Consider the following 20252-nt stretch of genomic DNA (forward strand, 5'->3'; position numbering starts at 1 on the left):
TAATCTTTTGGTGAAAAAATTATATGATTATTGCTATAATGTAATTGATATTGATGATGCTTGATCCAACTTGATTTTTAAGTCTCTAATGTCTTAATTGAATTCAATAATTGAACCGTTGATTAGTATGAAAATCGTAAAACTTTAAACTATGGTTAAAGAAATAATGATAAAATGTAACCTATTTTTGAAATTTAGTTTCGTTAATGAATTTATTATAAAAAGTTATAATTTTTTTTATCTTGACTTTTTCTTAAAATTTTAGGTTTAAATTTTAAAATAATATTTCAATTATTATGATTGAGTAATACTTGACTTTTATTGAGATGAAATTTGTGATGGTTGTTGTCGAAAAATCTAATTTGAAAAGTTTCAACTTTTAAGTTGTTTTAAATTATAACTTTGTTAATCAATTAATTAATCAATGGTTATGTTGAAAATATATTGTCTTTTTAGTTAATTATGCATTAAAAAAGCCGCTTTAATGTCTATTGCGCAACTTTGTGATCAAGTAGTTGATGATGTGTCAATTGTAATTGATTTAAGCTAATTTGGACTTGCTCTGGCTAGATATACAAGCACTATTTTAACTTATAGACCAATTTTTTTAAAATCAATTGAAAGAAAGTAGCACTATCAAAGTGGTTGTAAAAATAATTTGGTTGTAAAAAGTTTTGTATCTTTAATTATTTTTTGTGTAATGAGTTACAAAAATGTATTTTTATTTTTTTCTTACACGTGGTATAGAAATAATAATAATTAAACAGAACACACTCTAAAAAAGAACCAAAGAAGGCAGACCAAATGAGATGAACTCGTTTAAAATAAGAAGTTGGTACGAAATTGCTTTTATTACTGTTTAGGATCTAATTTTTTAGAGTTATGCAGCATAATTTAAGTTGAAATCGTTTTTAAAATACCGTCTCAAACTATCAAGTTGAAACTTGGTTGCAAAAAATTAAGATTTAGCTTATTCATAATTTACGAGATGGTACTACAATTTGATTGATTATGCAAAAAAGCATCTAATGTAAAACTTTGTCAAGATGGTTCTACCCTTAATCTTTGTTAAATCATTTGAAATCATTTGAAATCATTTGAAATCATTGAACTCTCCCATTGAAGCTTTTCGCAACCAAATTTGATAATAAAAATAAATTGAACACTTACTTACATTTGTTCAAGTTGTTGCGCATCGAGAGTGTTTGTATATGATGTAGTTTCTACCGCAGTATTTACAAAACGCCAACTCATATTGAGATTCATCTTGAGATTCTTTTTGATTGAGTGGTTTTAGAATAATAACCTCCTGATAATTGATATTTTTTTGTATCAAAGTTATTTGAATTTGAGTTGTTTAATGATATCTTATTACTTACCAAAGACTTACTATGTAGGTATGGATGTTAAAGCTCGTATCCTACAAATTAATGTGTTACATTGTTACTCTAAAATTTTAGTATGTATGTACGGAGGTTAGTCCCTAAATAAGGATTATTCTACCAAATTAAGATTATTACTTAGTCCAAATTCGGAATACTAATAGTTAAAACATTTGTTACTGATTACACTACCATACATTATTATCGCAATAATAATTATAACTAGGAGAGGCTAGTTTATATTAGATACGAAGAATAATATCAACTTACATTCTAAAAGATACTCTTATACAACATTGAAAATGGTATCTTTTTCAATAACTAAAGCTGCAATCATTGCAATATCATTAACATCAACAGTACAATCAATTTCAATTGTAAATAATTATTTTGATAGAGCAGTAGAATTATTTCAACAAACAGAAAAGCAATTGCCACATTTTTTTCAAATTCATAAAGAAGAAGAATCCAAAGATGATGTACAATCTCAAGGTATAAATACTAAACCAGTACCAGGTGGATCACCAATTGAAGTTTGTGATAATGCTTTACCTCAATTATTAACATTAGAAGAAGTAATTATATCACCAAATCCACCAGAAGTTGGAGCAAATTTAACATTTACAGCAAAAGGAAAAATTGATAAAACAATAGTTGATGGTGCATATGTTGAAGTAGATGTTCGTTATGGTTTTATAAAATTGATTCATCAAACTTATGATATTTGTGAAGAAATTACAAAAATTGATTTAGAATGTCCAATTGAAAAAGGTGAACAAATTATTAAAAAAATTGTTGAAATTCCTGATGAAGTTCCTCCTGGAAAATATATTGTAAATGCAAGAGCTTTTACAAAAGATGATGAATTTATTACTTGTTTAACTGCTACAATTGAATTTCCTTATAAGAAATGATGATGATATAGTTCTAATTAGATTAATAAGATAAAAAGTACATTACGCATATTTCTATGTCGGAGTTTTTTGCGTCATAGATCTTCGTAGATAAAGTTATAATGTGTAGAAATTTAATCATACAATTTTTCAAAACCACTCCACATCAACGATGGTTGAATTTCAAGAGATATTCTCCGTGCAGATATTCTTTATAATTCTACGAGAGACTTTAGAAACTGCAATTATTATATCAGTACTTCTATCTTTTATAAATCAAAGATCACATAAACAACAAGTCGTAAATGGTTCAAGTTCACAAAATAGTATAGCACCACCAACTAATCATACAAATAAATCATTATTACAAGTTCAAAATAAATTAAAATTACAAGTTTGGATAGGAGCAATATTAGGACTAGTTATTTGTTTTATTATTGGATTAATTTTTATTTTAACATTTTATTTTATTGGAAAAGATTATTGGTCATATACTGAAAGAGTATGGGAAGGTGTATTTTCAATATTATCAAGTATTATTATAACAGTTATGGGAATTGGATTATTACGTATAAATAAAGTAATGAAATTAAAATGGTGGATTAAATTAGGTGATGCATATAATAATAATGATGATAATAATACAGAAGAAATTTTAGATGAAGAAGGAGAAAGTGAAATTGCAAAATTAGCAGAAGATGATAATACTGACGAAAGAGGAGAAGATATAAATTTAACTGAAACTATAAATGATCCAAGTTTAAATTATGGAGGTATAAGATCAAGTTCAGAATCTGAAAGTATTCCATTAACAGGATCTAATCAAACAAAGTCATCAATATCAAGAAGATCATCAAAAAGTTTTAAACCACAACATAAGAAAAGTTGGAATAAAAAATATTATTTAGCAATATTACCTTTAGTTACTACATTAAGAGAAGGATTAGAAGCAGTTGTATTTATTGGAGGTATAGGTATGTCATCACCACCATCATCAATTCCATTATCAATTATATGTGGTATTTCATTAGGTTCATTAATTGGTTATTTACTTTATAAAGGAGGTAATAAATTATCATTACAATATTTCCTTATTTTTTCAACATGTTTTCTTTATATTGTTAGTGCTGGATTAATGAGTCGTGGTGTATGGTTTTTAGAATTAGAATCTTATGTTAGAAAATGTGATGGTTTAGATGTTAGTGAAACTGGTAGTGGTCCAGGTTCTTATGATATTGCAACTAGTGTATGGCATGTAAATTGTTGTAATGGATTAACTGATGGTTGGTGGATGGTTTTAAATGCATTAGTTGGATGGACAAATTCAGCGACTTATGGAAGTGTTTCTACATATATTTTGTATTGGTTATTTGTTATAATATGGTTAAAATTAAAATTATATGAAGAAAAAAATGGAATTTTACCTTTTATACCAATAAAATGGCAATTAAAAAGAATTCAAAAAAAAATTAAATTATATGAATTAAGAAATAGTCAAAGTTTAGATACTGTAAATCAAATTCAACAAGAAAATATTGAAGCTCAAGCTGAATCTCAAGGATTATTGTAAATAGGTTTTCTAGTAAAAAAAAAAAATGCATTATATTACTCATATATTTTGAGAAAAATATCTAGGTTCATCAAAAACATGATATCTATGACCTCTAACTCCATCACCTTTAAATAGTTCTGGCATTCTTAAATTTTCTTCAATTTCATCTTCACTAACAATTGTATAATCTTGACTCCTTAAATCATCTTCTTCAAAAATTTTAAATTTTGCAATTTGTAATTCTGTATCAGTTATTGTACTTCTTGAAATTCTTGCATATGCAATTTTTTTTAAATCTCTATATAAAATATATTCACACCAACGATCCCAATCACTTGAATCAATATCTAACATTCTTGATTTTTCAGATACATAATTATTATAATTTCCTTGTAATGGATCAGTTACTAAATATCCAATTAATACCATTGGATTTTTGGAGTTTGACATAATTTCTTCAATTCCTAAACTTTGTAATCTACGATCTTCAATATCTTCTTCTTGTCCTGAATGGAAAACCATTATATCAACCATTTCTCCATATATTTCTAATGTAGCATGAATTGCAGGTGCTAATTCTCCAACTGGTGATGGTAATAAATGATGAGTTGATTGAATTATTGGAAATTTTGATAATAATGCTGCACCCCATGTATGTTTATTTGGTCCAGGACCATAATCAACATACATTCCTAATTCTTCAGCTATTTTTTGAGTAAAATCTCGATCTCCACCAATTAATCTTTGAGTATCAGTTTCTAATAATCCTATTATATCAACTTCTGCTTCTTTTATAAGATTTAACATTCTTGTTTCTGATGACCACATATCATTATCTAAACCAAAATGAACACACCATATTCCCGTTGTAAATGTTTTTGAATCTTCATTATATGGTTTTGGAGTTGATGATGGATATCTTTTAATTGTTGTTGCTAATGATAATGCAAGTAATATAGTTATAATAGTTGATATTTGTTTATAAGTTTTTTTACTATAAAAATTGATCTTGGTAATTTCATTAATTCTTAATTTATAATTTGTAATACCAGCATAAATCAGTAATAATGCTGCTGCCAATATTATATCTGTTCTTTCTCTTAATAATGGACCACCAGGTACAAATGCATATGCAACAATCCAAACACTAGCTAAGGAAATGACTATATTTACAAAATATCCAATAAAAAAAGCACCAGCTGGATTATATCCACTAATAGATTGCCAAATTATTGGACCAATTGATACTAAATAAAATACATAAATTAATGTAGCAATATAACCTAACCAATTTTTAAATAAATAAGTAGCTATTGTACTTCCACCTCCAATTATCAAATTATAACTCCAACTACTAAATCTATTTGGATGAGAATTTAATGTTACCAAAATAGCAATTGCAAAAATGAGAAGATGTGGGAAAGCTCCAGTTATTGGTGTTGGCCCTTTGATTGGATAACCTTCCCATGTAAACAATGTTAAAGTTCCTGAATCTGATAAAAATGATTGTAATGCAAAATAATATCCACCAAATCCAATTGAACCTAATAAAAATGATCCAGAAGTTTTTGATTGAGGAATTGATTTACCAATGATGGAAACTGGTGTGAAAAATGAAGCCAATAAACCTAGAAATATCCCAATTGCATTATATCCACCATTTTCTTTATGCATAATTGGCCAAATTGGATTATTTGAATAAGAAAGAAATTTAAAAACTGATGTGGCTAATAAACCTAATGTAAAAGTTGTAATATATGAATTTATTTTCTTGTGTTGACCATTTAAAGCCCAAAATTCATTAACAACAGATATAACACCAAAAACAGTACCAGCAGTAATTGATAATAATCTTTGTTCAGGATCTTCAACTTTATAAGCACCAATTCCTAATATTACTGTTAAAGATCTTGTTAATTGTGGATTTTGAGCAAGGTAATATCTAATAGATGGAATAATCAATAAAAGTGGAGCTAGAAACATTGATACAATGACTGCTTCATATCCAGAAATTCCCATATGCCATAAGGGAAAATACCAAACACATAAAAATAAAGATGTAACTACTGTCCAATATATATATGAATTTATTAAATTAAAAAAAACTTCAAAATTATTAAATTCATTTATAACAGCAGTCTCAGAATCAACAGATTTTGTCAATATCTTTTGAACGGTCTTTTTTTTTTGCCCAGTAATTAATTTAATACCTTCTCCTGTTATTGAAATTTCAAATTTTTCAAAATCAATATATGACCAAGAATCAAATAAAATATCTAATGCAATTAATCCCCATTCAAAATATGCATAAATAGAATAAGCACCTGGTCTTACATGAACTTTATGTTGAATAAACCAATAAATTAATGGAATTAAACTACCAAAAAATGTAAAACATGAATAAAAACGAGCTTTTCTTTGAAATGAATCTTTAGGTGATAATAAAATATTACACATATCCCATGGTATTGTTAAAAAAATATATCCAATCATAAAAACATCATGAGCATCATGATCATCAGTTGAAGTTATATACATCCATCCACCAGCACAAAAAGTTCTTAATATACCAGATATTAAAGCAATATAAGGTAAATAAGAATTTTTTTTAAATAAACTTATAAAATTAAAAGCAATTAATAAAAATCTTGGACCTGCTGTCATTGCAATTATTATTTGAAATACTGATCTTTCAGGATATCGATCTCCTATAGTTGCAGAAACACTTGGAAACCATTCATCAGGATAACCAAAAGATGCATTTTCAACTATTTTATAATAATGTAAAAATGAACCAACTGCCAATGCTGCTAAAAAAGATAGACTTGCAAAAAATGTATGACTATATGAAATATATTTTGCATTGAATGTTATTGATTTTGGTGAGTCAAATGTGGATGTAGTTGATTTCTCAGACATTATAATTTAAAATGAAGTATTTGCTGGTCTTTTGGATTGGCTCTTTAAGGGTATTGATTGGCCCAACCCCGTCAATGTATTGATTGAATTAGATGTTTATGGTTTGAAAAAGTTGATATTTTGATGCAAAAAGATCAGATCCTTAAATGCGTCTTTGGTAGCGGTCTGAAATTTTAATTTTACCCCAGATCACTTCCTTTACAATTCAATCAGTGAGCTCTAACATATCTTTTGAAACGCTGAGCATTTCATTTATTAAAATTTGAGCTCTTCACCTATGAGCTCAACAAAGGTATATAATTCGATTCACTATACTGAAATTTAGTTATAAATTCTTCAAAGACCTTGTAAGTGTCACAACAAAGTATTTTCGGTCTTTATTTTTAATGCGACAATCTCAGTATTAAAATGGTCCAGTTAAATTTTTGTTTTTCATCATTACGAGATATCTGAAATATCAAAACATCAATACATAGACTCAATCAAACTGCTATAAACCACCAACTTATCATTATTATACCCATTTCACCATCTTTTAAACAATACAAACCAATAGCACTACGCACATATACGTAATGGGTATGTATTTTTTATCAATTTGTTTACAGAAGACTGGTCATCAGATACAATAGAGCGTCACAATAAGATTCGGAGATACCTAGTTTGACCAACTGATTCCACTTTAGGTGAATTGAAAATACTAACTTGGTTAAAGTAAAACTAGACAATTATAAAAATCATAAAAGATCAGATTTAGTATCATTTGATGATATAAGTTATAATAATTTAACAGAAGTAACAGCAGCAAGAAAATCATATTTAAAAGAAGAATTTATAAGAACATATGAAAGAAGAATTGCTCATGAAGCTTTACAAAGATGTGCAGCATATCATAATGAAGATAAATTAAGGATATGTAAAGGTTTAGCAGAAAAATATAAATTAATGCTTGAATTTTCAAAAGATACTGGTTATCAATTTTATCAAAAAAATGATGTATCTAAATAGATTAACATAAGGTAGAAAGTTGGGGAGAGTTGATAGACGTTCGAGTTATGTATACTAATAACATATTAATTTATTCAGAAACAACTTTGAGAAAACATGTTACCATACACAGTCGATTGATTTTATCCATTCCTCCCTCTGAAAACAACTACTTCTCACTAATTAGCTAAGTTGCCCTTGTGTCATCTGTCTATAACAAGTTGATTCTAAACTCAAACTCATAAACACAGATTCTTGGGTGAAGCTTAATATGAACTAACCTTAGGAGGTTTTTCATCATAACTTAAGAGGTAATTCAATTAAGTAGTGTAAACTGTACAATATATTCATTTACCCAATTAAAATAAGTAACCGAAATATTAGTGCGATATTATTAACAGAAGTGAAAAAAAAATTCAATAGTGTTGAAGTAAATCGTTAGCTTTAAAAGGTTTCACTAATATATATACATTTACAATGTTTCGTTTAGGGTTCACTAAAGCTACTCGTGTAGTAGCTCCACGTGTAAGGTATGTTTCATCATCACTGGATTTACAATTGAGATTTTTGAAAGTGGACAAACAACATCATCATACAACAAAGTTCATACTCAATTGACATATCAAATCAAATCAAATACTAACTCACTGTATTAGAAACTATGCAACTTTACGTGAAATTGAAGATAGATTAAAATCAATTAAAAATATTGAAAAAATCACAAATACTATGAAAATTGTTGCATCAACAAGATTAAATAAAGCTCAAAGAGCTATGCAAGCTTCAAGAGTTTTTAATGAATCAGAAGCAGATTTTAATAAAAATGCTGATCCAAAAGAAGCTGAAGATGTATTAGAACAAGGAGAAAAATCAGGAGAAGTTAAACCAGAAAAGACTCTTTTAATTGTTGTATCATCAGATAAAGGATTATGTGGATCAATTCATTCACAATTAGCAAAAGCTTCAAGAAAAAGAATTAGTCAATTAGATAATAATGTTGATATTGTTGCAATTGGTGATAAAGTTCGTGCTCAATTATCAAGAACTAATGCTGATAATTTAAAATTAGCATTTAATGGTGTTGGAAAACAAGAACCAAATTTTACAGAAGTTGCATTAATTGCTGATGAAATTGCAAAATTAGGTCATTATGATAATGTTGAAATTTTATATAATAAATTTGTATCTGGAGTATCATTTGAACCATCAACTTTTAATATTTATGCAGCTGATATTATTGCAAATTCTCCAGGTATAAATAAATATGAATTAGAAGGTGAAGATCCTGTTCAAACTTTAAGTGAATTTTCTTTAGCTAATAATTTATTAACTGCAATGGCTGAAGGTTATGCTTCTGAAATTTCAGCAAGAAGAAATGCTATGGATAATGCTTCTAAAAATGCTGGTGATATGATTAATTCTTATTCTATTTTATATAATAGAACTAGACAAGCTGTTATTACTAATGAATTAGTTGATATTATTACTGGTGCTTCATCATTGGAATAGATTAAGTTAAGTAGTTAAATAAAAAAAAACATTAAAAATAAGTTAATATTACAATTATTTCTATTTACTCTAATTTTACAGCTTTATATATCTTACTTATAAATACTAATCCAGTTAGTACTCCAATTGATCCACAAGCTATTCCAATTATAAAACAAGCTAATGCCATATAACTAAAAAACAAAATTGAACTTATAAAATCATCAATATTTAAAATTTTAAAAAAATAATAAAATGAATATAAATAAATATACCATCCAATACTAAAACCATTTTGAAATGATAACCATGACCAATTTGGATTATTAAAATAAATTAATGATATATAAATTGATATTATTGTTTGTTCAATAATTATTATAATTAACATTGATATTGTAATTATTAAAAATCCATACATATAATAAAAAGTTGTCTTTTCTAACCATACTGAGTTGAATATAAATAAAAGTTCAACGTATACTATTCCAAATGGAATTAGGCCGAATATTAATACATTCTTGAAATATGAAATTAGTGAAAATGATTTTAAAATGCTCTTGATACTAAATTTTCTTGTATGATTGAATTCTCTTGGAGATAACGGAGTTGATGGAGTAGTAGTGTCATATTTATAATTTTTAAACTTGTAGTTGTTACCATAAAATCCTCCAATTATCCCCAATGGACATTGAACTAATATAAATAATAAAACAAATATAACAATTGTTCCAAAAGGTAAAGCAGTTGATGAATCTTCAGCCCATACAAAAAAATTTAAAATTAACATTAATAAAAATAAAAATAATGGTAATACTGCACTAAATAATAATGAATATAACACACACTTGTAAGGTGAATATGATTTATTTAAATTTTCATTTTGAAAAAATTTATGTAATATAATTCCCACAAATGAACTTAATAAACCTGATCCAAGGAAACAAAATATTGATAATGAAAAAAAAGCTCCTTTATGAGTATCAAAAAATGAATTCTTAGCGAAAAATGCTATGGAGTTTAATGTTAATAAAATTATAACTCCAATTATAACAATTAACATTTGAATACCACCTGAAACTAAAGTAGTTAAAATTATTTCATTTTTAGGAATAGTATGAACTTCATTAATTAAATTTCTCCAATTATTACCACCACCACCAATTTTTTTTTCAGAAATATTATCAATATCTTTTTCATTTAATGGTAAATTTATTTCATTATTATTCATTTGAATATCCTTTTGTAAAATTTTATAAAATAAAATCATAACAATTAAAGAAACTAAAAATATTAAAATAATTGAATTTATAAATGAAAACCAATGAATTTTTTTTTTAGAATTTTGAAAGTCATGTTCATAATATAAATCCCATCTTGATTCATAATCTATTGTATTATCTTCTCTCCAATATACTGAATAAGTATATGGAATTAAAGTTCTTTCCTTTTTTAAATTTCCATCTTTATTTGTTTGATATTTTAATGCAAAATTTTTATAATCTTTACTTGATCCAGGACATTCTTCATTTATAACTGATTTTGGATATACTTCAAATCCAACAATAATATTTTTTTGAGGACTTAAACTATGATATCGAATAACTAACATAACATGATTATAAATATAACTTATATCATTTTCAACAAATCCCAAAGGAAAACCCGCAGCATAATATTTTGAACCTTGATTTGAAGTTTGAAAAGTTGTTGCACCAGGTAAATCATCTATAGACCAATGAACAACGTAACCATCTTTAATTAAATTTGAAGCTCTTCTTATACCATTTTCACTTGCTTTTAAATCACAAAGCCGTAAACATGATTCATCAATACCAAATTTTAAATTATAACTACTTTGCCAAATTCTATCACCTCTTAAAATTTCACCAAGGGATAAATGTAATGGTTTTGCTCCATTCATTGGTGGACAAACAAAAGGTAAACTATAATATCCATATGGTAATTGAGTTTTATCTGATTCTATCTTGTTGACTAATAAATCTACTTGTTGTCCTTTTTGGTAGTAATTTGGTTGTTCAACACCTAAAAAACTTAAATCAATTGCATCTGTTAAATTGATAAATATTACTAGAATAATGAATAAAGTATGAGGTAGTATCATTTTTCTTCAAAATATGTGCTTTCTATTCTTACTTTTCTTTCAATTCTTTATATGTATTAAGTCGGTAATTATTATATCATCAATATCTTTCCGTTATTTTTCATTAAAACTCAATTGTTTTTATTTTCAAATGGTTAGTTGCTTTTCTTATAAATTTGAAGTCTAAATTTCTGGTCTAGTAAGTTTTTAAGGTTTATTTTCTAAAATAATTGTGTGTTAAAATTATTATAAATAGCGAATGGTGGGGGTAGTAGTCTTTATTATAATTCTAGAAAGAACGGATTTATTAAATTGGTTAAATCCTTGAATATGAGTTATTGAGTGTTTTCAATTGAATTAATGCAAGTATTATTAGTTATTTTTGAAGCTAAAATGAATGAATGTAGATAATTAAAGGGAAATTCTGTCCTAATCCTAATCTTTTCTTATTGTTGGTTTTTTAGTTGATTTTTTTAGTTTAAAAAATTTTAGTTTTTGGTTTTTTTCAATTTTCAATTTTTCTTTTTGTTTTTGTTTTGTAATTTGAAAGTTTAGACTTTTTAGAATAAAGGAGTACTATTCTATGGAAACTAATCAAGTGAGCCATCTAGCACTAGCTCAACAACCATGATAGACATATAAGAGAGCATAGACTTACTGAAAACCCGCGATTTTAGAGTTTTGAATGCTCTTGTTCAAATTTATCTTAGTAAAACAAAATCGTTCTTTTTGTGTTGATTTACAATTTACAAAAGTTATATAATTTTTAACAGGGTCCAAATAATATTATAACATATCAATCATTAAAACGTACATTGAATAACTTCATAAAACTATATATCATTACCACGCTTAATCCCAAACACGCAAATACTCAACCGATTCATCAACTATTTAAAGATTCCATTGCTTCTTTTATTAAATAATTCCCCTTTGGATCTAATGTTAAAGCAATAGTAAATTCTTTTATAGCTGATGATTTATTATTTGTTAAATTATATAATTGACCCAACAAGAAATGAACACTTGCTTCATCAGGAGCTAAATTTTTTAAAATTTCAAAATTTTTTATTGATAATTTATAATTTTTTAAACTAAATAATAATTGAGATTTTTTAAATAATGGTAATGGATTTTTTGGTTGTAATTTACATGCTAATTCATATTGTTTTAATGCTAGTTGTTTTTTATTTAACTTCTCCAAGATCATTCCACAACAACATATTAATATTATATTTATTGGATTTATTGATATTGCTTTTCTAAAATAATAATCTGATTTTGAATAATCTCCTAAATTCATATAAATCATTCCTATACCATAAAGTGAATTAAAATGTCTTTGATCTAATAATAATGATATTCTAAAATTTTCTAATGACATTTCATAATTATCATTACTAAAATATTCATGTCCCTTTAATGTATAAGCATAAACAAATTTAGAATTTAATTTAATTGCCTTGTTAAAACATTTTATTGCTTCATCTGGTTCATGATTTAAAGAAAATAAATTCCCAATAATACACCATGTAATAGGATTTTGAGAATCAATATCAAACATTTCATTTGATAAAAATGTTAAATCTATTTTTTTATGTAAATGCCATAATAAAGTTGAATAAATTTCCATATCTTCAATTCTTGTTCTATCTATATCTCTTAATTTTTTAAAATAAATTTCTGATTTTGAATAATTCATTATTTCATAATATAATTTACCTAATTTACTAAGGACCCATGGTGTCAATTGATCTTCTTCATTTATTTGAGTTTCTAATATCTTTATAGCTTTATAACAATCATATTTACATAGCTTCTTAAACGCTTTTGCAAAAATCAGATATTTATTAAGCAAAAAAGTTTCTGTTTTTTCAATTTCTTTTAAATACATTATTGAAGGTTGTTGTTGATTGTTTGAAATTGAATTTGATATATTTGTTGACATTGGTAATTGATGTATAACTGGAGCTGAATTTATAGATGATGATGACATGTTTGAATTAAAATGTTTGGAATTTAACGTATTATGATTTGTATTTGTTGTATTTTCTAATATTATTGAATTATTTCTTTTTAAATTTTTCTTATGAGGTGTTTCCATTGGATTATTATTTGTTGGTTGTTGCAGCAGTTGCAGAGGATGTGAAATTAATCTTGATGTTATTTTTGAATAATTATTTTTAAGACTACTGTTACTATTTCGTTTTTTATTATCTTGATAGTTTGGTTTAGCAAATTCAAATGTATTATTAGTTATTGATGTATTTGTCATATCTTGGTTTTGGTGACTACTATTTTGAGGTTGATTAATTCCATTGGTATTTAAATTTGATTTACGTAATGGAGCATCAGGTATTGAAGCACTTCTTATTCTTGGTGTTGAATATTTAAATTCATCAACATGTATTGTGGGTGTTTTTAATGGATTAGTATCTTGTGGTTGCTGTTGTTGTTGTTGTTGTTGCTTATCTGAAAAGGGATTAGTCAAATCGGGTATTTCATGAGTACCCAAATTTTGAGGAGTTTTAAAATGTTGTTGTTGTTGTTCGAAATTTTGCGGATATAATTGTCGATCTAATTGCTCACCCTCTTGCTGTGATAAATTCAAATTAATTTTTTGATATTTATAAATATTTTTAATTTTAACATCAATTCCCATTTTACATAATTTTTGTAAAGCTTCAAAATCAAATTGATTAAATTTTAAACATTTTAAATAATTGAAACAACTTGATTTAGAATCATTTATTTCATTATATAAATCACCTAATAAATGATAAATTATTGATATATCAGGTATAATTGATCTATTTTTTTCAAAAAAATTAATCTTTGGTACAGGTTGTTCTTGATTTTCATTTTCATATAAATGTTTATATTTTTGAAATTGAATTATTGCATCTTTTGATTTATTTTCTAATTTTAAACAACATTTTCCAAATAAAAATAAACAACCTAAATGATTTAAATTTAAATTTTGTCCTTCATTTATTATATTTTGATTATTTATATCATCATCAATTTTCGAACTTGATCCATTTATAATTTCAATTAATTTTCTATAACATGATTTAATTTTATCTTGCTTGTATAAAGTTAAACAATATAAATATATTGATTCTAAATTTATAGAATGTTGTTGTTGTTCTTTATCTATAGCTATTAATCTTTCACAGGCAAATTCAGCATTTGAATAATTTAAATTATCTAATGAATTTATTATTATTGATCGTAAGTAGGATTCAGTAAATTGATAGTTTGATTCTGATTGTCTTTCATTAAGATTTGAATTTGATTGTTTTTGCATTTAATCTGGTTGATTGATCTTTTGGTTGGTTGTGTAGTTATGTTATAAATATTTTTAATTTACTTTTTTTTGTTTGTTTATGTTGTTTCATTTTTGTGATATTTATATCAGAAGTTAAAAAAATCTACAAAAAGTCTACAAAAAGCATACAAATATTTAAATTATTACTGTATTAATTCATTAACTAAAACTAAAAGACTATAGAAAGAGAAGGTCATAAAATATTTTATTATAATTGTATTTATCATTGTTTTGCTTCATTAATCATTATTTTTTAGGTTTTATAACAAATGTATGATTACCAGATCCATCAGAACTAAAAGCCATCATTTTTTCTTTTCTTCTACCACTTAAAACTTTACCTGCTGAATTTGAAAAAAGTGCTTTATTGTTAGAAGAAGATGAAGGTGTTGAAGTTGCTGATGTGCTGTTGTTTATATCATCTCTTGGACTTGATGTCCCACCATTTCCATTTATATGAGTAACTGGATTTATTATATTCAGTTGTGAATTATTTGATGATGCTGTAGAATATGGTGTTGATGATATATTCTCACTATATCTATTCGTATTAATAGTTGTATATGGATTATTATTCATATTTGGAGTTGTAGTTACATTAGTATTATTTTGAGAATTTTGACGAGATGGTGGTTTAAAAGTTGATCCATTATGATGATGAGGAGGATCTGCAAAATAACCAGAATTAGTTGAAGCTGGTGTTTCACTTGGTGATGATGTTGTTCCTGATCTTGGTGATAAATAACCTGAAGCTAAAAGATAAGGTGAAGCAAATCCACCTCCACTTTGATGACTTGATGATGATTTTGTTGGTAAATTTGGAGTTAATGGTGGTGCTTCTAAATTACTATGTCTATGATTTTGAGTATTTATCGTTAATTTAGGTAATGCTGTTTTTTCACCTAAATTACCATTACTAGTTGATGTTGAATACATTGATGATTGAAATGAAGTATCATTTGAAAAATCTTCATCACCTCTAATATAACCTTTTGCTCTTAATTCTTCATCTTTTAATTTATTTTCTTCTCTTGTTTTTGCCAACATTTCTTGAGCTTTAGTTAATGAAACTGTTGGTGTTGAACAACTACTAACTACAGGAACTGAATCATCAATATCAATAGTTGCAGTCATTAATGCTTTTATCCAACCTCTCATATCTTCTTCAGATTCAACTGCAAAATAATGGGTTTTTGGTTGTGTAAAAGTTAAACCCTTTTTAAAACCAGGTGCAGGTGGAACAATTTTAAAACAAAAACTTCCAGCCATTGTTGTTGAAGCATACATTGCTGCATATTTATCTGCTTTATCTAAATCATCAGCTTCACTATTTATTGGAATAACTTTATGAGCAGTAATATCTATTAAACCTTTTTCCTTTTTATCTTTTAATGATGTAAAATATGATAATCTTGTTCCATGTAATGTGAAATATCTTTGTCTCCAAGCTAATGTATTACTTGAACGTTTTGACATATATCCACTATGATTAGCACTTTTAATAGCTTCATCTGGTGTAATATCTCTTATACCTTCAGTAAATGCAGAAGTTTTCAGTTTTTTAGATCCAGTCATATTACGGAAATTTTGAGTTGAAACAGTTCTAAAACTTTTTAATCTTGATGCTTGTGGACGAGAACCGGTATTTGATTGTGGTTCACTTGCAACTCTACGATCATCTTTTAATGTTTCGTTAGGTCTTGTTTTCATTGAAATGGAATTCAGTTTTTTAGGAGACATATTAGCATCATCAATATCAACGGGTGAACTTGAAAGATCAAAGATTTGTGATCTACGTTTAGGTGTTGTATTATTATTTTGATGAATAATGTTATCTTTTTTGATTTGTGCAGGACTAATTAATTTTTCATCTTGACGAATTTGATCATCTTTTTGTAAATTTTTACTTTGTAATTTTGGTTTATTAGATTCATCATCATTACCAGAAAGGAATGAAAATAAAGATGAATGTCTTCTATGATTGTTTGCAGTTGATGATGTCTTTTTATGATGTTGACGATAATTTGAAGTTTGTGAAAATTGTCTATTATGAGTTGATCCTTGATCATATACTGATGAAGCAGGTCTTGATGAATTTAAAGCGTGATTTGATGCATTTGTTCTAGTCATATATAATCCAGGAGTAGGTGGTTCTTCATTGCTTTGACTTCCAGCACCAAATTTATAATTAGTATCCATTGGAGTTTCACTTGGAGGTTGTGGTGGTCTTCTTGGAGAAACAAATGAAGAATCAAAATGTTGAGATGAATTATCCATTGATTGTGATCGTTTTCTTTGATGTTTTAATGATGAGCTAGTATTATTTCCAATGACAGCTGATGGCATTAATTCATTTTGATTGGATTTTACGCTATGTAAGAAATTTTGTTGATGATTATGATGATCATAACTTTTAGTATTATCATCATCATTTTCATGGAAAGTTGTTAATTCAGTAGGAGATGAATGTGAAGTTGATGAAGTGGTGGTAGTATCATTTTTATTTGAAGTTGAACCAGTAGATTGTGAATTAGTTCTTGATTGTTGTTTTAATTTTTGAGATCTTAAACTCATTTCTTTTAATTTTTCAATTTCTTTATGAATTTCAAATCTTGTTCCGAATGAATCAATTTCTAATTCTTTTAAATGTCCTAAATCTAATTCAAATAATATTTGACCTGTTATTCTATGTTTAGCAAATTTACTCGCAATTTCTTTATCATATCCTAAAACTAATTGAAAATATGATGAAACTTGTTTTGGAGTCCAATTACTAGCTTGTAATGGATTTAAATCATCAGTTAAAGATTGTGCTGATGGATTCCTTATGTGTTGTTTGCCATTATTTGAACTGTTAGCTACTATATTTGACTGTTTGTGATTATTATTGGAAGTAGTACTACTATATGGGTTCAAAGTTGATGAAACATTATTATTCTGACTATGACTGCTCTTGTTTCCTTGAATTTCTTCTAATGCTCTATCAATTTCATTATTTAAATGATTTGATCCATTCGAATCATTTAAATTTAATTTTTCAAAATTTTCTTGAACATTATTATTTGAATCAGTTGATTTATTTGGATTTAGATTACTTGATTTTAATGGTGCATTATTGTTACCACTACTACTATGATCATTAGAATTTTCATTTTGTATTTGTTTACTTGGTGGAGTCATTACTCTTCTTGACCTTGATCTTAATAAAGTTTTATCTTCATTATTTGTTGTACTAAATATTTGAGTAAAAGTTTTTGGATATAAACCAACATCACCTGTTAATAAATTTTTACCCATATACCAACCATCATTATATTCTCTATCATCAGCTAAAACTTGGATTTTATCACCAATTTTAAGACTTAATTCATCACCTAATCTTGCATTAAATTGTTTTATACAAATATAGGTTGAGCCATCCATATTTGATTATGAGGTATTTGTTTCAATAAATTAGGAATGATTATTTGAAATATGTTTGTTAATGTTTAATGTTAATATGATAGACCACTTTAATGTTGAAATTGATTGATTGATTAGTTGTAAAAAAGATGGTTGTAATTTATTTTCTTATTCTTGTCTAATAAATATATTTTAATATAAAAAATGTGTTGTAATGTAAGAAATGATATAAATGTTTGTTTTGTTGAAATGGTTTATTTAGTTCTGTAGTAGTATACTTTTAAAATCTAGAGTGTACACTTTGTATGCTTTGTATTTAATAAAGGAATGGAATGATATATTAAGTAAAACAATATGGTTGTTGTTGTTGTTTAGTGCTTGTTATTTTCTCTCTCTTTTTCTACTCTGTTGATATTTTTTTTTTTTAATTTAATTTTTGGGGTAATTTTGTGATACTATGGAAGGTAGTGTAAATTACTACAAAAGTTGAAAAAGTATAAAATTTGGAATAGTAGTACTATGATGTATTATATTTTTTATACCTTAAAATTTCAAAAAATAAAGTATAATCTAATCATATATTAATAGCTTAAGGCTGTGATTGTTATTTTAAATGGCAAAAAGAGTAGAAAAAGTACAACTTTATCACAAATCGTACAACTTTCTACTTTATTTTGTGTGGTATTTGTATATGTAAAACAAAAAAGAAAAAATAATAATAATATCTAAACGTACTTACATATTATCATTTTTATTTGTATCATTTAAAGTACTGAGTGAAATGAAAAGAATATGATAATTAATCCAAGAGTCAATACTTAATTCATTTGTGGCTCTAGCCAAACTTAAGACAGGTTTTAAGGACTCGTATCTTCCACCTCTATATCGAACAACAACTTATCTATAATCGTAAGATTTTGGTCCAGCCTTTCTATGTATTGACATCTCTTACACAAATGCATATTTAAATTTATGCATTAATTACGTTTTACAGTATCAAGTAGTAAATCTGGAATCGCATTATCCACATCAAAACATCAAAGAGTCTTTCTTTTCTTCTTCTACACTTGTAGTCTAGTTGACGAATGAGATATGTAAATCTAATAAATGATTTACCTTTGGCTTGCTCGAAACTTAAAACTACCGGTATTTCAAAGTTGAGTGACTTTTATGTCTTTTGATTTTATATATTGGTATCAAATTTAGTACAAAAATTGAACATTTTGAAAGAAACCAGTTTGAAAATTCAAATCAAAATAAAAACATCATATAATATTTCAAAACTCAATCAAAGGATAGTAGTTTACGGGATTTTACACATTTATTTTTATCAAAGAACAACTGGACGACGCCTTCGACATGAATCACTGAGAAGTATCATCTCATGTCAAAGGCATCGTCCAGTTGTTTTTTGAAAAATACTTGTGTAAAGTTTTCAACTTTACCTGATACAAAACGACAGCTAACGTATACATTTCCTTTAGGTACAATTTGTATGAATGGCTATCTTTATAGTCATTGGAGAGCCGATTTGAGCTGAGAAATAACATGGCCATAAAGGTTCTCCACTGAATATACATTCTAATAAAGTATTGCCGCCTCTTGACTATTTTCCTCATTTTTAATCCAACCTGATGTGTACCATGCTCGCTTAAACGTTTTAGTTACATCATTTTCGTCTTCGGCTGTAATTAATAAATGTTATTAATAAAACCTCTTTTTGATCGTTCTGCCATAGTTGCACCTCTCTCAAAGTGAACAAAACTTGTTTGCCATATTCAACTCTCTTCTGTCCTTTTGGGCCTTTTCAATAATTGAATCAAATGATGAAGTTGAATAACTTTCAAATGTAGACTTGATGGAAACCAAATTCTCAGGACAAAATGATAAGTATGTATTTTATTAAGAACATAGAATGCCATCACTTAGTTATTCTCCTTGACTTTCCTATAATTCTGTTTCTAATCAAGTTTCTTAATTTTTGATCTTTAGCGAAACCTGAAGTAAAGCTTCCATCTCTTTGAACTGAATCTTCTGTTTTCGTTGAAGTTGAATTTTTTGTAAATTTCAGGTAATTTTTAATTTTTCAAACTGATAACAAATCACAATAGGACAATCTATTGCGTTTGAGATGTATTCTACTTTTCAGGTCAAAGTCACAGTATTTCAATGTCGCGACGGCTAAAAACTAAAA

General features: G+C 26.5%; 8 protein-coding genes across 8 annotated transcripts; 4 read left to right on the forward strand and 4 right to left on the reverse strand. All coding sequences in view use genetic code 12, as the record gives it.

Moving 5' to 3' along the window:
• Positions 1 to 1684: 1684 nt before the first annotated feature.
• On the forward strand, positions 1685 to 2296 carry KGF55_002505 (sterol transporter; the record flags this gene model as incomplete). The annotated part of the gene is made up of 1 exon (XM_051757196.1): positions 1685 to 2296. One exon carries the CDS (start codon positions 1685 to 1687, stop codon positions 2294 to 2296), a length of 612 nt encoding a protein of 203 aa, XP_051614766.1.
• Positions 2297 to 2447: 151 nt separating this feature from the next.
• FTH2 (Fth2p) lies at positions 2448 to 3845 on the forward strand (the record flags this gene model as incomplete). Its single annotated transcript, XM_051757197.1, has 1 exon — positions 2448 to 3845. The coding sequence occupies one exon, from the start codon at positions 2448 to 2450 to the stop codon at positions 3843 to 3845; it is 1398 nt and encodes a 465-aa protein (XP_051614767.1).
• Positions 3846 to 3884: 39 nt separating this feature from the next.
• Positions 3885 to 6746, reverse strand: CWH43 (Cwh43p; the record flags this gene model as incomplete). The annotated part of the gene is made up of 1 exon (XM_051757199.1): positions 3885 to 6746. The coding sequence occupies one exon, from the start codon at positions 6744 to 6746 to the stop codon at positions 3885 to 3887; it is 2862 nt and encodes a 953-aa protein (XP_051614768.1).
• A 575-nt stretch (positions 6747 to 7321) lies between these two features.
• KGF55_002508 (uncharacterized protein) lies at positions 7322 to 7754 on the forward strand (the record flags this gene model as incomplete). The annotated part of the gene is made up of 2 exons (XM_051757200.1): positions 7322 to 7325; positions 7462 to 7754. 2 exons carry the CDS (start codon positions 7322 to 7324, stop codon positions 7752 to 7754), a joined length of 297 nt encoding a protein of 98 aa, XP_051614769.1.
• A 456-nt stretch (positions 7755 to 8210) lies between these two features.
• On the forward strand, positions 8211 to 9242 carry ATP3 (F1F0 ATP synthase subunit gamma; the record flags this gene model as incomplete). The annotated part of the gene is made up of 2 exons (XM_051757201.1): positions 8211 to 8263; positions 8390 to 9242. The coding sequence occupies 2 exons, from the start codon at positions 8211 to 8213 to the stop codon at positions 9240 to 9242; spliced, it is 906 nt and encodes a 301-aa protein (XP_051614770.1).
• A 64-nt stretch (positions 9243 to 9306) lies between these two features.
• KGF55_002510 (uncharacterized protein) lies at positions 9307 to 11346 on the reverse strand (the record flags this gene model as incomplete). Its single annotated transcript, XM_051757202.1, has 1 exon — positions 9307 to 11346. The coding sequence occupies one exon, from the start codon at positions 11344 to 11346 to the stop codon at positions 9307 to 9309; it is 2040 nt and encodes a 679-aa protein (XP_051614771.1).
• An 865-nt stretch (positions 11347 to 12211) lies between these two features.
• CDC27 (anaphase promoting complex subunit) lies at positions 12212 to 14635 on the reverse strand (the record flags this gene model as incomplete). The annotated part of the gene is made up of 1 exon (XM_051757203.1): positions 12212 to 14635. The coding sequence occupies one exon, from the start codon at positions 14633 to 14635 to the stop codon at positions 12212 to 12214; it is 2424 nt and encodes an 807-aa protein (XP_051614772.1).
• Positions 14636 to 14902: 267 nt separating this feature from the next.
• BOI2 (Boi2p) lies at positions 14903 to 18079 on the reverse strand (the record flags this gene model as incomplete). The annotated part of the gene is made up of 1 exon (XM_051757204.1): positions 14903 to 18079. The coding sequence occupies one exon, from the start codon at positions 18077 to 18079 to the stop codon at positions 14903 to 14905; it is 3177 nt and encodes a 1058-aa protein (XP_051614773.1).
• Positions 18080 to 20252: the final 2173 nt, after the last annotated feature.

This window comes from Candida pseudojiufengensis, assembly GCF_024610245.1.
Source record: "Candida pseudojiufengensis strain CBS 10847 chromosome Unknown scaffold5, whole genome shotgun sequence".
Classification (NCBI taxonomy): Eukaryota; Fungi; Ascomycota; class Pichiomycetes; order Serinales; family Debaryomycetaceae; genus Lodderomyces; species Lodderomyces pseudojiufengensis.